Here is a 14,769-nt window from a genome sequence, read left to right on the forward strand (position 1 = left end):
AAGAAGCAAAAACAAACTGAAGAGCCGTTTGGGACCCGAAAGAGCCGGTTCTCTTTAGTGAGCCGAGCCGAAGAAGCTGGTTCTCAAAAACTCTACTGATTTTACTCAACTTCGTTCTACTTCGACATTGACATAAAAATACTGCATTTAGAACACGGCGTCAGGGAAACCCGTGTATTTTTACCTTCATGCACTGTAACTTTGACTTAATTCGCTTCTTAATTAGCAATTTTGAGCCCTGATTTTTTCTGAGCTGGCTAGATTTCCTTGTGCGCAGAAAAGCTCTGGGTAGTCCGCAATTGTGCACACACCCATCTTAGAGGGAACATTGTGCTGGATAGATTTTCTTGTGCGGTGAGAATGTGCGGGCAGCTTAGAGGGAACATTGCTGTAGAGTAAAATCCTGTGTTTTTGATCAACAGTGGAAGTATAAGTTAAGTCCACACCTTTGTCATTATTAGCATGGAGACCGGAGCCATTATTAACCAGCGAAAGCGCTTATTCCTGAAGTGAGCCAAAATTACAGCGTTGAACAATTTAATCATTGAATTCCGGACTCTATGTAATTTCAACTAATGTGGTTATGCTAGTTGATAAAGGACCCTCTATGCATTCACATAGTTTGGAATTGCATTCCTAATTATGAAAAGTACATGTCAGGCGTCTCTAAATTTTAACTGGTATTTTTGCCATGGAGACATACTATAACCTCAAAATGCCAAAAATGTTGATTGAGGGAGGCAGTCCTTTTTCATTTATAAAAACGGGTCAAGTAAGGCAAGATTTACTGCACTTCTGGTATTTGGCTCCATTTAAAGATATCCAATTACTGTATGTGTAATTATCCAAAATACGTGTGTGTGTGTGTATACATACAATGTGTATGTGTTGCATTATCTATTAGTTTATTATCTATCCAAGCACATATAGGTCTCATATCACAAATGTAGGCCAGTTGCATGTATAGTGTCATGCAAGCAGATATATAGCAGTGATGATTTGCCTAAGGAGCGCAAGATTTCAAAATATGTACAGTGCAGTTGAGGGCATCTTTATGTCACGGTATAGTTCAGTAATGTAATACATTCCATCCCGGTTAAATCACTGGTTCGCGCATAATGTCTGGCGCTGTCAGTCTTAATCAACAAGTGCACATGGTGCTGTCAATCTTTATCAAATCTGTGTTAAAGTAAAATACATAGGAATGCAACAAAATAATAACTAATAACTAACTGTACTCACGAAAGATCCGAGGCTCATGGAATCACATCAAAACGTAAACACCCTGAGCCATATTTGACAACTAATGTCTCAGATCTCTTGCGCACATTGTGTAGCGCAGGTGAGAACGTACGCCCAAGTTGTGCTACTTCTATATGAAATTCAAATATATTATGATGATAAACAAATGCTTGATTTCTTTCTAACAAGTCTTGTTGGCTAATTGGGTTGAATTTTTTGCTGTCGATACAATTTCTTTGACATCGTATTTTGCTGTTGTCGGTCCGATAACTATTAACCCAGTAATTATCGTCCATCCCTACTTTTTTCCTGTCACTTTGCATGATATTGATTTCAATCAATTTAAATTAAAACAACCAACAACTAAAAGTATTAAATGGATTCAAGCTTTGAATGATCACTGCTGATGCCCAGCCTTTACAGTGCAGCAATAATGTCCGTATTAATTGAGAAGTGGAAGAGATTCGGATGTCTTCTTCTGCTATACTCATTCCACATCTCGCACACGGCTCTTCAAAGTTGACAGTCTGTCAGCATATTACCTGGTAATTCTAGGCGCTTGATTATCATTAATGCCTGTGTATTTAGTCAGATGTGAACCCAACATATTTTTATTCTTTTTTTCCCCCGTTTGTCATTCGTTAGCTTTTAAGTTCTTGTTGTATGCACATAGTTTTAACTGCATTTAACTATGGACATACAAGTGGCTCCTCCCAAAATGTGACTTTAATTGAAGTATTTTAATATCTGAACATCAATGACGAGAGGTTGGTACAGCCGAGTTGAAAGATTTAGATGAAATAAAATAATTTCAGATACATTTTCAACCTAAGTCCAGCAATGAATGAATGAATGAATAAATGGATAAATTGGTAGGAAAATGAAAAACAGTTTGCCAATCCTTCCTTATTGGATTTGCATTCCAACTTTGTTTGATTAATGAATAAATTGTGGTCAATTTTCCATGGATGTTGCATTCTCCTTTGTTTTGTTTTGTGTAAAATCCTGGCTGTGTCAGCATTTAGTTGTGTTAAACAACTGTTTATGGAGACCATTTTGTTTCCTTCAACTTTCGTCCTTGCTTTTACAGTTTATTATATTATATGTCTGCAAATGTAAGTGTTATTGGTACTTTATTGTATTTTTTTGTGGTAGTGGCTGTCATGCTTCAATGTGATTTAGGCCCAATCCCATTATAATCTTTTTTACCAATTCTTCCACTTGGGACAAATTGTTTAGGAATTAGGAACTTACTGCCTACCACATAATCACTTCGAGCTGCACTGGTTGTGACATAATATCTGACAATTGTTCACTCTTTTGGGCGGCAAGGCAGCTGATGGGTTAGTGCGTCTGCGGCACAGTTTTGAGGTTATGGGTTCAAATCCAGCTACCAGCCTTCCTGTGCAGAGTCTGCATTTTGTCCCCATGCTTGCGTGGGTTTCCTCCGAGCACTCCGGCTTCCTCCCACATTCGGTGCATATAATTGATGGATGGATGATCACTTTCTTTTCTCTTTTCTTTGTCATTTTCAAATTTTATTTTCATTCATCTAGAAAAGGTAACTTTGAAACGAGGTACAACAATAAACTGTAGAGTTCAACTTACAAAAGAAACAAGTATGCCGCCAGACGGTTATTGCATTTGCTCTTCTTCATTCTCCTTCATTCTTCCCACGACAAATTCACCCTCAATGTACTTTTCCGTGTTTCACACCACCTTCTTGAGTAATTTAGGTTTAATAACACCATAAATACATATTATCTTGCATGGTTGCTTCCACCTAATCAAAAATACAGAGGGGGAGTGGCTACAGAGTAGCTACGGGGCTCCCGACATGACTTGTTGAAAAGGGGATTGTGTCCCTTACTTTTCCACCTCACTCTTTCACCTCACTCTACACTTTGCAGAAGGTTGGGACTTTCTTTACTTCATTATGAACGCTCTTTGCTGGAGTATGAAGTAAAAGTGAGGGAAATGGGGAGTTATGGGCCCTAGATCTGACTCGATACCATTACCCTGAGGAAATATTGTAACATGCTACTCAGTCAAGCCTCAAGCATGCTCACTAGATTTTACTTGATTCTTCTCCCAGTCAAATTTGAATGGGTCATTGGACTTTGGTTGTTTCACTGACACTTTCATTCCTTTCATCAGAGTGCTGAAGCATTTCTGTTGCATTTTGACAGCAGACATTTCCCTTGACAGAAAACAAAGAAAATCCAAGTGGAGTCATTCACCACTTAGGGTTTTACCATTTCTGATGTAGGTATTTAATGCATCCATTCAAAGTTGTGAAAACTTTAATGTTTGTGGAAATAAAAGAATGTAATGACTTTGAACATGGCAACTCAGTGACTGTTTTGAGGTCTTTGCTGTTAAAGGAAAGCCATCTGTTCGATAAATTAAGAATGAAAACACAAATACTATATGCCTTTATAGAGGAAAAAATGTCACCCAAACCAGTAGTCTTTTATTAACCTTATTGTCATGTCCCTCCATTTCCTCCATTGCTTTGAATGTCCCTGGAGTTACATATCATAAATGTCTTATCCACTTTTTTTTCGATATCTTTACTCACAGACCACACCCTTCACAGTTTAAGTAGCCGTTTTGACAGTGTGGTTTTGGTGACTCCAACCGTGTCACTTCTCCCAAAATGGCTTGTCTACGCAAGCAAAGCAACGGGCTGACCACGCCTGTCTGGAAGGTTTGGAGTGCTTGCCAGGCTTCCTTAGCAGTAGCCTTGGCAACATACTTCTAAATCTAAAATCAGAAAATTATGTCACAGAGCTGAGAAGATCCGTTTTACCAGATCAGTTACTGGTGTTTATATTTATTTTCACTAGGGTTTGATGACACTAATGATGCTTCCCAAGCCCTTGACGTAGATTCAGGTCCCACCTGATGGTCGGACCTGAAAAAAGTTGTAGTACCGCGGGCGCAACTAAAATGCGTTGCGGCAGGGCGATCAAACAGCCGTCGGGCCAATGTTGATTAGTTTTGACCGTGATGAACACTGTTGCGGTTCTGTCATTTTAAGGCCTGAAAGAATAAAGGAGATCAGAGACGATCATGCTTGTCTTTTATTTTGGGACTTGACAATCATGGCCCCATTTTGTATGCACTCGACACAGTGTTTTACTGTTAAATAATGAAAAAAAATGTCTAATTGTATGTCTGCGAGTCTGAGTGACTCTCTGTGTGGGTTTCTCTCTGTCTTCCTGCCTATGTTAGTTTTTTTCCCTCCGTCTAGTAAATAAAAGCCCAGGCCTCATAGAAGGAGCCGTACAGTGCAGGGTGTGTCCATAAGTGCCACGGTCCAAACCCTCAATGGTCATCTGTGCTCGCAAACTGCTGCTTAAAAAAGGACTCGATTACACACACACACAGACACGTACACACACACACACATGTTTGCATGCATACATGCAAACTTGTGTTTGCATGTATGTAATCAGGTTTTAGGCTATTAACTGGTTGTGAGTTAATATATACAGGATTGTTACAGAAAATTAGAATATTGTTAAAAAGTTATTTGTTTTCTGTAATGTCATTTTTTTTTAGATGAGAAATTATATGGCCTCATTACAGCCTAGAAGTACTGTATACCATTTCATGATATTCTAATATTTTTAGATGGGATATTGGAGTTTTTCCCATAATAAGCGATATTAAAACAGTAAAATACTTACAACAAATAATACACAGATATTGTCAACATGAAATATAGGTCATTCACATGCTATAGAATAGAAATGTGTTTTAAGCCTTGTTTTAAACAGTTCCACTGAGGTTGCAGATTGAATCTCAGGGGGAAGAGCATTCCACAGCACCTGGACCCGAATGGAGAACGCTCTCGAACCTGCGATTCTCTTCTTGGCTCTTAGGATCACGAGTAGACCAGCATTTTCAGAGTGAATGCTCCGGACCAGAACATAGGGGGAAATTAAATCTGAAAAATATGATGGAGCAAGTAAATGCATGATTTTGGTAAATACCAACAGAACAATTTTATTTTTAGTTGTATTACAAAAATGAAGATCTTAATCATCATAATTTACTTTTCTGTGACAGTCCTGTAAAAACCCATATTTTTGTTTCAATGATGCTCAAATAACCTGATTTTGTGAATCAGCTCATTGGAAAACTCTTTGATGGGGAAAAAATGATGCAAATTCAACTGCTTAAATCACATTTTGCATGCTTCCTGTCTAGATTAGTTAAAGTTCTTTTAGCAGGTTACATTCATGTAGGGCCTACTCCAATAGGCTAAAAAGATCAGAAGTCCTGTGCCTCATGAGTGCAATTCATGCTCTGTGGCATGGGCTGCTGTTTTTTTCTTGTCACTGACTCGTCATTATGACTTCATTAGAAAAGCAGCAAGTGTGCTTTCTGCTCTGGTGGCCTTATATCCTCTCGAGGAGGCAGACAGGCGGAAACAGTAAACCTTAATGTGATGAGCTGAAGAGCATATATTGATATATTAATGGCATAATATTTCATTAACATTTTCATTTAATAGAAGCATCATACATCTTTTTCTCAAGATTGAATGATATGTGAGTATAGTAAAATCTGTATTTACCGGTCGATCGTGTTGCCGAACCGTCTCATGTCTTGTCTTTATCCCAAGAATTTCGGACACAGTATGTCACAAAAGTGAGTACACCCCTCACATTTCTGCAGCAATTTTATTCTAACGTTTAATAGAACATCACTGAAGAAACATCATTTCAACACAATGAAAATAATTATGTAAACAAAGGCCATGGCTTACTGGAAAGGTATCCTCTGCTCTGATGAGACAAAGATTACTTTATTTGGCTCAGATGGTTTAATGCATGTGTGTCGGCAACCAGGTGAGGAGTACAAACACTTTTGTGTCATGCCAAAATTCAAGCACGGTGTTGGGAATGTCATGGCTTTGGGCTGCATGAGTGCAACTGGATTTGTTACATCTCATTAAGGGAAACAAACTCAAGTATGAACTGTGACATACTGGGTTGCAGTGCCCCCAAATACATTTCTAAGATTACCAAGGCTTTTCTAAACTGGCTGAGAGTAAAGGGGATGGACTGGCCGAACATGTTTCCAGATCTAAATCCGATAGAACATCTTTGGGGCATCCTCAAGCGGAAAGTGAAGAAGCACTACATCTTGAATATCCCCCAACTCTGTCGTGTTGTCATGGAGGAGTTGAAGAGCATTCCAGTGGAAATTTGTGAGGCTTTTGTTAGATCCATGTCCAGGAGGATTAATAGTGGTTTTGAAAAATCATGGTGGCCACACAAAATATTAAACTTTAGGGACTTTTACTTACAGATGCACTCACTTGTTACCAGGGGTTTAGCTACTAATAGCTATATTTTGAGTTTTTTGAGGGGGAAAATAAACGTAAACTGCCATACAAGCTTTACACAGACTACCTTTCATTGTGCCCTAGCAATATTTATTTCGTGTTATTCAGTTAAACATGATGAAATCTCTGCAGAATTGTGAGGAATGTAAATAACCTTTGTGACAATGTATGTTGTTCAACACCAACCAAAGTTTCCCCCTCAATCCTGTTCCATAAACCACATTTCAATTCTGTCACCGTTTCAACTCTCAGAATGCAGTCTGACTTGTTTTCTACTCCTGTAGATGCATATTGTCTTTCATGTCTAGGAAATAAAAAATATACCCACAACCTGCAGTTGTCGCTCTCGTGTTCGCAATGTGCAGCAAGGAATTCAAAAATGAAAATTTACATTGATACATTTGTAAGAAAGAGAAATGTAAAGTAAAAACAACAATCTAAATTTACTGATGTGTATCGGTGAAATAAAAGCTTTCTATTTGTATGTCTAGCCTTCTTTTCCCTAAATAGTTTAATTTTACCAAACCAAGTATCATCCGGATGTACTGGAGTCCATCCCAGCTGACACTGGGCAACTTGGACAAATTCCCAGGCAATCACAGGGCACACATAGACATACAACCACCTACACACACATTTATGCGTAGGAACAATTAAAAATGTAGGAGGAAAACAGAAAACCCACACAGTCACGGGGGAAACATGCACAGGGTGGTTGGTAGCTGGAATTGAACCTAGGACCACCAAATTGTTAGGTGGACATTCTGACCAGTGATCTAACATGTCCGGCCTATTGAAAATGAAAAAGGAAAAATCAAATCATCATAATAAAACCAGGCAATTCCCCCAACCGCCCCAAAATGTAGATTTCGTAAAAGTAAATGTAAAATCATCAACAAGGATAACACCTTCCCCCCAAAAAATGATTTTTTAATTTCAACCGCCCCAAAATGTAGATTTCGTAAAAGTAAATGTAAAATCATCAACAAGGATAACACCTTCCCCCCCAAAAGTGATTTTTTTCATTTTTTTCAAACTTAAAAACGTAAAATGAGTCACATAAAGTTGCTACACAATGAAAAGGTCTACCCTTGAATATGTCCTCTGAATAAGCACAACAGAGACAGTGGTAAGGGGGCAAAAAACGTCTTAGTTTCACTGTAGGCAAAAACCTCAGGCAAATTAGGTTCAGAGTGAGCCCCTCTGCATAGATTATTCTAACAATGTAGGGGCAAAACAAGTTAAGCATATACCTCTGTGAATAAATCTATTTTTTGGGTTTCCATAGTGTAGATCATTATTATTATTATTATTTTCATCAAATATAGTCTCATGCGATTTTTATACTATTGGTTGAATTGGTTGACAAATTCACACCCTTAAACTGACTCACTGTTTTTATTGACATTTTATTAAGTTTATTTTTGATTGATTGGTTTTCTGTTTGATCTCTCTAGGAGTAATGCATACGTGTATTATGTTTTTAAATAAATGTAAACGTTTCATTGCTTTTTGGTAACTTACCATATTTAACTTCATGGGTTTGGAAGAGTATGTGATCGGCGTAAGTTATGTGTCACTGTTGGGAAGAGTAAGGTGATGAAGTGTTCACGTGATGGAGTGGGCATGACGTTAGAAATCAGGTTGCATGGACAGGTGCTGGAAGAAGTTGAAAGCTTTAGGTACTTGGGTTGTGATGTGGCTGCAGTTGGTGGAATGGAGTGCGAGGTATTGCACAGAGTGAATCAAGGAAGCAAGGTTTTGGGTGCTCTGAGGAGAGTGATGAACAACAAGAGTATGAGTATGGATGTTAAGAGGGGACTATATGAGAGTGTGATTGTGCCGACTGTGTTGTATGGTGCAGAGACTTGGAGCCTGAACGCAGATTTAAGAAGGAAGTTGAATGTTTTTGAGATGAAGTGTTTGAGAACTATTTTAGAAGTGACAAGATTGGATAGATTGAGAAATGAAATTGTGAGAGACAGAACTGGAGTAGTCGTGGAACTGAGCAAGCGTGTTGATAAGAGAGTACTCGGTTGGTTTGGACACATGGAGAGGATGGATGAGGAGCGAATGTTGAAGAGGATCTACAGAGCAGAAGTCAATGGAAGGAGACCAAGAGGGAGGCCGCGATTGAGGTGGATGGATGTTGTTATGAGTGCACTGCAGGAAAGAGGTCTAAATATAATGGAAGCTAGAGCTCTTGTTGGAGATAGAAAGGAGTGGAGACGTTTTGTGAAAGGATAGTGGGATTGTGGACGCGTTCTTAAGGATGGGCTGGGCACTCGTATGATGCGGCAGGGGTAAACCAGTGAAATCTGTCGGGCCCTGCTGTTGAACAAGAGTGTGTTGTGTCACCCTGACCCGAGTGACATGGCCGCTTTCTGGTGTCCTGTTTCATCTGGAGGGACAAAAGCATGACCAACTTAGGTGCTGAGGTGCCTAACTTGTTTGGGTGTTTGGGCGATTGGGTTGGCCATGGTCCAAAAATTTTTGTGTGTGTTTTTTTGCTATTTTTTTCCCTTTTATTTTCTTTTTATTGTAAGTGTTGTGTTGCTGTCGGTCACCCCTCTTGAGGAATATGACAAGGTAGATAGATAGATGGATAGATAACTTCATGGGTATTTTGTAAAGTTTAAAAATTCACAATATCTTTAAATATTAATACATTCCACTTAAAAAAATGGTTTTCTGAGTAGCTTTAAAATAATTTTTATTGCTATTTTTATAATAAGAGAACAACATTGCTGTCTGTTTTGTGGGTATTTCCCCAGGCCTTATTACAGTACAGCTGAGTGAATAATATCTCATCTCATTAGCTACACCGCTTATCCTCAGTAGGGTCGCGGGGGTGCTGGAGCCCATCCCAACAATCATCGGGCAGTGGGCAGGGGACACCCTGAACTGGTTGCCAGCCAATCGCAGGGCACACGGGGACAGACAACTCACTCGCTCATTCACACCTAGGAACAATTTGAACCTGCCAATTCACCTGAAATGCATGTTTTTGGAATGTGGGAGGAAATCCACGCAAACACGGGGAGAACATACAAACTCCGCACAGGAAGTCTGGGGCTGGATTTGAACCCACGCAGGAGGTTCCCAAGACATGAACTTGCACATGCGCTAACCACTGCGGCGCCGTGCTGCCCTTTGAATAATATAGTATTTTTAATTAATTTTGCTTTTTAAAACTACTAATATACATCTGGTATACATTTAACATTTGTAAATCACAGTTCATCATTGTGTTTTTGAAAGTTTAGTTCACAAGCATTCATTCTCACAATCTTATGGCTTCTGTTTTCTCTTTCAGAGGGACCCAGATTACTTGAAGCTTTGGCTGGAGAGCTTTATCAGCTCTTATGAGAGATGTCTGGACGTGGACTTTGAAAAGCCACCATTAAGGTAAAGGGAGACTCCGATCAGATATTTATTTTCTTTAATTTCATCATCAACTTTTTGACTATGAACTAGATTAAAGATGTTTTTGTTTCTCTTTCAAACAAGCTGTAATGCAATATTGACTTTGCACACACTGGTTCAACAGGTAGGGCTTGGGGGTTTATCAGTATATCCTGGCAGGCTAAGTATTCGATGAAAAAGATGATGTATTTTTTTTTTGTTCTTCTCTGAAGTCATCATACATGTTTATTCATGTATCTACATAAAATCTATATGATGTAAATTCAACTACTTAAATCACATTTTGCAAGCTTTCTGTCTGGATAAGGTAAAGCTCTTTTAACATCTTTTAATCACATAGGCTATACCTAAATTAATTATGATTATTTTTTTCCTTTGGTCCAAGTTGGATGATAGCTTTGCTTTATCACAATTCTTGCATTCCATTAAGTGACAAAAGATCAAAACATTTTTTTAGTTTCATCTATATTAAAATTATTTATATAAATGGTAAATGGTCTGCATTTATATAGCGCTTTTCAAGTTAATAAAGACCTACCATAGCACTTTACAATCTGCTTCACACTTACCCATTCACATTCACACTTGTTAGGTTCATGTCCCCAACATTTTTAATAAAACGCTCTGCAATATAGGACAAAGAGAATCGGTTCTTTATAATTAGTTACTTTATTAATCATCATATTGAAAGCCGCCGACATTCCGTTGTTAGACATCTTTTCGCTCGCTCTGCCCTGCTTGCTGCGCTCTGGCTCGGCTCGGCTCTGGCTCTGAGGATCTCCTCGAAAAACCTCCCTTCTAATATTCAGTTTTTGCCTTTGCTACGTAGAGTTGATTAGTCTTCTTTGGAAAGCTTGTCATCCGGCTGAAGATGGACGGTTTCCTGTTGTTTTGGGAGAGCCTCCTTTTCCTTCTTCTCACGCTTTTTGGTTAAAAACAATCTTGAGTTATGGCATGAAGAGGTCATAGGTCAGGCTACATCCGTTGGTATGTGAGAACAAAACACAGTCTGTACATCGAAACACAACTCATGGCCTTGCAGGCTGAGAACTCTTCAAAATGGCTATAACATATTAAATGTCAACTGTAGGATAAATATAATTATACAATCCTAACATTTCCCTCCTCTTTATCCTACAGTTGATATAATACTTCATTCAACTGTCATTTCGCAATACGATTTTCAACAGAGAAATCATGAATACAACACAGTTGTTACACTTAGAGGTTGTCGTCATAATGACCAGGATCTGAGTAAATATAAGGAAAATGCAGAGACAGGAAATCATCATCAACATTTGTGTCATTACAATTTTCACCATCGTCATTTTTATGGTAATTGCCAGAGTCATCATCAGCATCGGTGTCCGAGGGCAACAGAGCATACAAAGGTACCATCTTTGCCTGCATTGGGGCAAGAGCTGTTGTAATTAGTCTCATTAGCAATGTTCTTATGCACGGAATACAACAACATCCACACAATGTGAGAATTGCCGCAAAAACGGCTATAGCCATATATTAATATTTTTTATATTTCCCAAACGTATCTCCAAAACCATCCCACATTGATGTGTCAACTCCTGAGTGGTCTTTCATCTTGTTGTTAAGTGACCTGAGGCCTTCCAGGGCCTTTGTCAGACTTCCGTCTGCTGCCGTGTTGTTCGGTATGAACGTGCAACATTGGTCACCAAAGATAGAACAGACCCCTCCCTTTTCAGCCAGTAGCATATCAACAGCAATCCGGTTCTGGAAAGCCATGAGGGAGGTAGCAGAGAGTTGCTCGTGTATGGCGGAGAAACCTTGTTCTGTTTTGTTTCCTAACTTCTGCACATTGAAATGGATATAGTTTATTCTGTCAACATTTTTATTAATTGTACACCAATAACAAATCAAAGATTCAAAACCCGCTGCTACTTGATCTGCTAATTTGTATTCATCTGGTACGCCTCTTGGAACACCGATACTGTCGATGTATGTAGGATCATTGTCACTCCAGGCATAGGTAGACCTTTACTTTTCCATGCATGTGGTAACAAGCTCTTCACAGATGTTAGCAATTCAGGGATTGTGGTGGCGGTTATAGACACAGGTAAAATAAGACACAGATGCACACAATCCCGTGGTATTGTACGGTAGTCTATCATACAACTTGTCTTCTCCACACCACCACCAGATGTCACTCCGGGAGAGTGGTTTAAATGTTATATTGACTGTCAACATTTGGTGACATTGTGTACTATTCAGATTACTTATATTGTCACCAAATCCGGTTCTATTTATACAGGTAAAATTATTTTGAGCTACTCTTTTAGAAAACACAGGCTTATGTTTTTCAACTGTCGTTATGGGGTAGGTTTGATCCCAGAAAGAGCAGTTTCCGTTTGGTACAGCATTATTCATTACGTTTATCAGGCACTCTGAGTTCAGAGTGGATGGTACAACTCTCAAAAGAGGGCGAGCACCCATACACACAACACAATCCGTCATGACAGCATGTGCCGCCTGCTCAGCCATTAGCAACCAGTTGTTATCTATCCTTGAAATTTCTGTGGTAACTTTGAACCACCCATCAATGTCTTTGACTGACATGCTTACTGATGTGATATTTGTCGTTACAGAGTAGTTACTTAATTTTGGCTGATCAGTCGATTTCATACTGTCATTTACACACACTACGACCGGGAAAAAAGGGGTCCATGCCCGAGGACCAGGCCCATAACGTGAAACCCCAGCACGTGCTGTTAAAAAATCTGATCCCGGAGGTCGAATTGTCTGGTTTGTAACGGTTATAGTCAGTTGTAAATTGCTTCCTTGATGCTGCAATTTAACCCGATTTTTTTTTGAAATACTGGGCCTCAGAGCTGTCCCCTGGGGTCCAGTACTCCCCTGCTTCCGTTATAACCAAATACTCCCACCCTTGGAACGCTCCGTGTCCAAACACGTACCACCAGTACTCCTCCCACCCTTGCCCAGTAATATGTGTTGGCTGTCTCCCTAGACTGCCTCACTGGAACCCTTTTAAAGAGGTTATCGGTATGGACATCACAATGGTGGCATTTGGTGGCACAGTCACTGTCACAGAGTTGTTATAGGTCCACGATATTAACCAAGAGTGCATGTCGTGGCGTGTTTACTGGGGAGTCGGCACATTCCACTAACACCCCTGCTTTTATTAAATTTTCACTGGTTGTATCCCAGCCATAGCATCTGAATGGAGTGGGTCAGGTAAGAATACTGCTGCTATGGCAAACATTATTTTGTACACACAGTTACCATAAACACAAATCATTATTCAAGTAAGCACAATCAGTTTCATACTTATGAACAATTATTTTCCAAAGCAAAAACGCAACAGGATTTGCAATGAGCGTTCAAAAATTGGCATCTGAGCGTCCATTGAAGTTCCATGATTTTCATTTGTTTCCAAGAGGGCACTCGAAAACCACTCTATATTTTGCTCGAAAAAAGAACTGCTACCATATGCAATAATATTTTGTTTGTTTGTTTGTACATGATTCAAATTGAATCGTTTCTTCCGGCGCCGTCACAAATGGCAGCCACTCCAGCAGCTCCCGTGTTATTTTCGATTGTTCTCGATTGTTTGTTCTCAGCTCAGGGATGCTGCTGGAAATGTGAATTTCCCTTCGGGGATGAACAAAGTATCTATCTATCTATCTATCTATCTATCTATCTATCTATTTGACTTTATGTCTGAATACTATCTTGGCTTAGTCACGCTGTTTGGTGTTGCTCAGCAGAGCTTTCTTCTTCACATTCAAAGGACATGTGACCCCTCGACCGCAGGCCCAACACTTCACGTCTCGCCGTGTGTGTTACCCCCACACTCCCGTGAGCTCGTTGTTTATGAGCGTAGCTGGGATGTGCTCCATATCACTCCCTTGGCCTCGCTGTTGATAAGCGGCGCAGACAATGGATGACTGATGTCTTTGGCTCTTTCAGCAAATTAGTCCATGACCTCTTTTTGACAGATTTATATGTCCTTTGGAGACCCAGAAAGAGTCTTTTTGCGGAATTCACTGGCACTTGAGAGTCTCGTTAATTCCACTGTGCTTACGTAGTGGGATTTTTTGTAAATTAACCGGATTATTCAAATTTTTCTCAATTTAACTACTAGTAGACATTATCTTAGTTTAATTAATTTCTATTCATTTATTTCCCATGCAATTATTCTTAAATTAGCCCGATATGTCTCAAAATCAACTAACCCGTTTTTTCCTATGGCCCTCTTCAAGATTGATCAGTTTCTCATTGTCTTCTAAAAATGCTCTTCCATAGAAACCGTTCCCTTATTAACTTAACCAAACCATAAGTCAGTATTTGTTACACATTTGTTTATCATTTGTCAATTGTAACACTCATTCTAAAAAAATTCAGTGTGTAATCAATTGTCCTCCCAATTGTCCTTTGGGCTAAACTTGTCAAAATTCCAAACCCTCACACTAAACATCAAAAATCTCAAAAGATCAACAAAAATTTCTCAAAAAATGCCAAATCGAACTTAATGTCATAACTTCTCTAATTGTATTTTCTTCTCTCTGTAACCATAATCAATCTTTTATTGATTCAATATAGAACAATACATACTCGTCACTTATGTCTTGTTGAGTGTATTTATTTTATTTTCATAATCTTTATTCCGCGCAACAATCTTTGTCTTTACGCATTAGTCTTTGTTTTAAGCAGCCCTTCAAGATCCCCCGTGACCAAGGCTATACAGA

At 39.1% G+C, this 14,769-nt stretch overlaps 1 protein-coding gene across 5 annotated transcripts in view; it reads left to right on the top strand.

The window, feature by feature from the left end:
- The window catches only part of nbeal1 (neurobeachin-like 1), a 63,291-nt gene that overhangs the window by 3,128 nt on the left and 45,394 nt on the right, over nucleotides 1-14,769 (top strand). For all 5 annotated transcript variants that reach the window (XM_088330863.1, XM_088330866.1, XM_088330862.1 and 2 more), the window contains exon 3: nucleotides 9,921-10,012. In XM_088330863.1, the coding sequence (XP_088186989.1) occupies nucleotides 9,921-10,012 (92 nt within the window). The remainder of the gene's footprint in view (nucleotides 1-9,920; nucleotides 10,013-14,769) is intronic.

The sequence above is a fragment of the Urocampus carinirostris genome, chromosome 3 (genome assembly GCF_059441175.1).
Source record: "Urocampus carinirostris isolate Australia breed hairy pipefish chromosome 3, RoL_Ucar_1.0, whole genome shotgun sequence".
NCBI lineage: Eukaryota > Metazoa > Chordata > Actinopteri > Syngnathiformes > Syngnathidae > Urocampus > Urocampus carinirostris.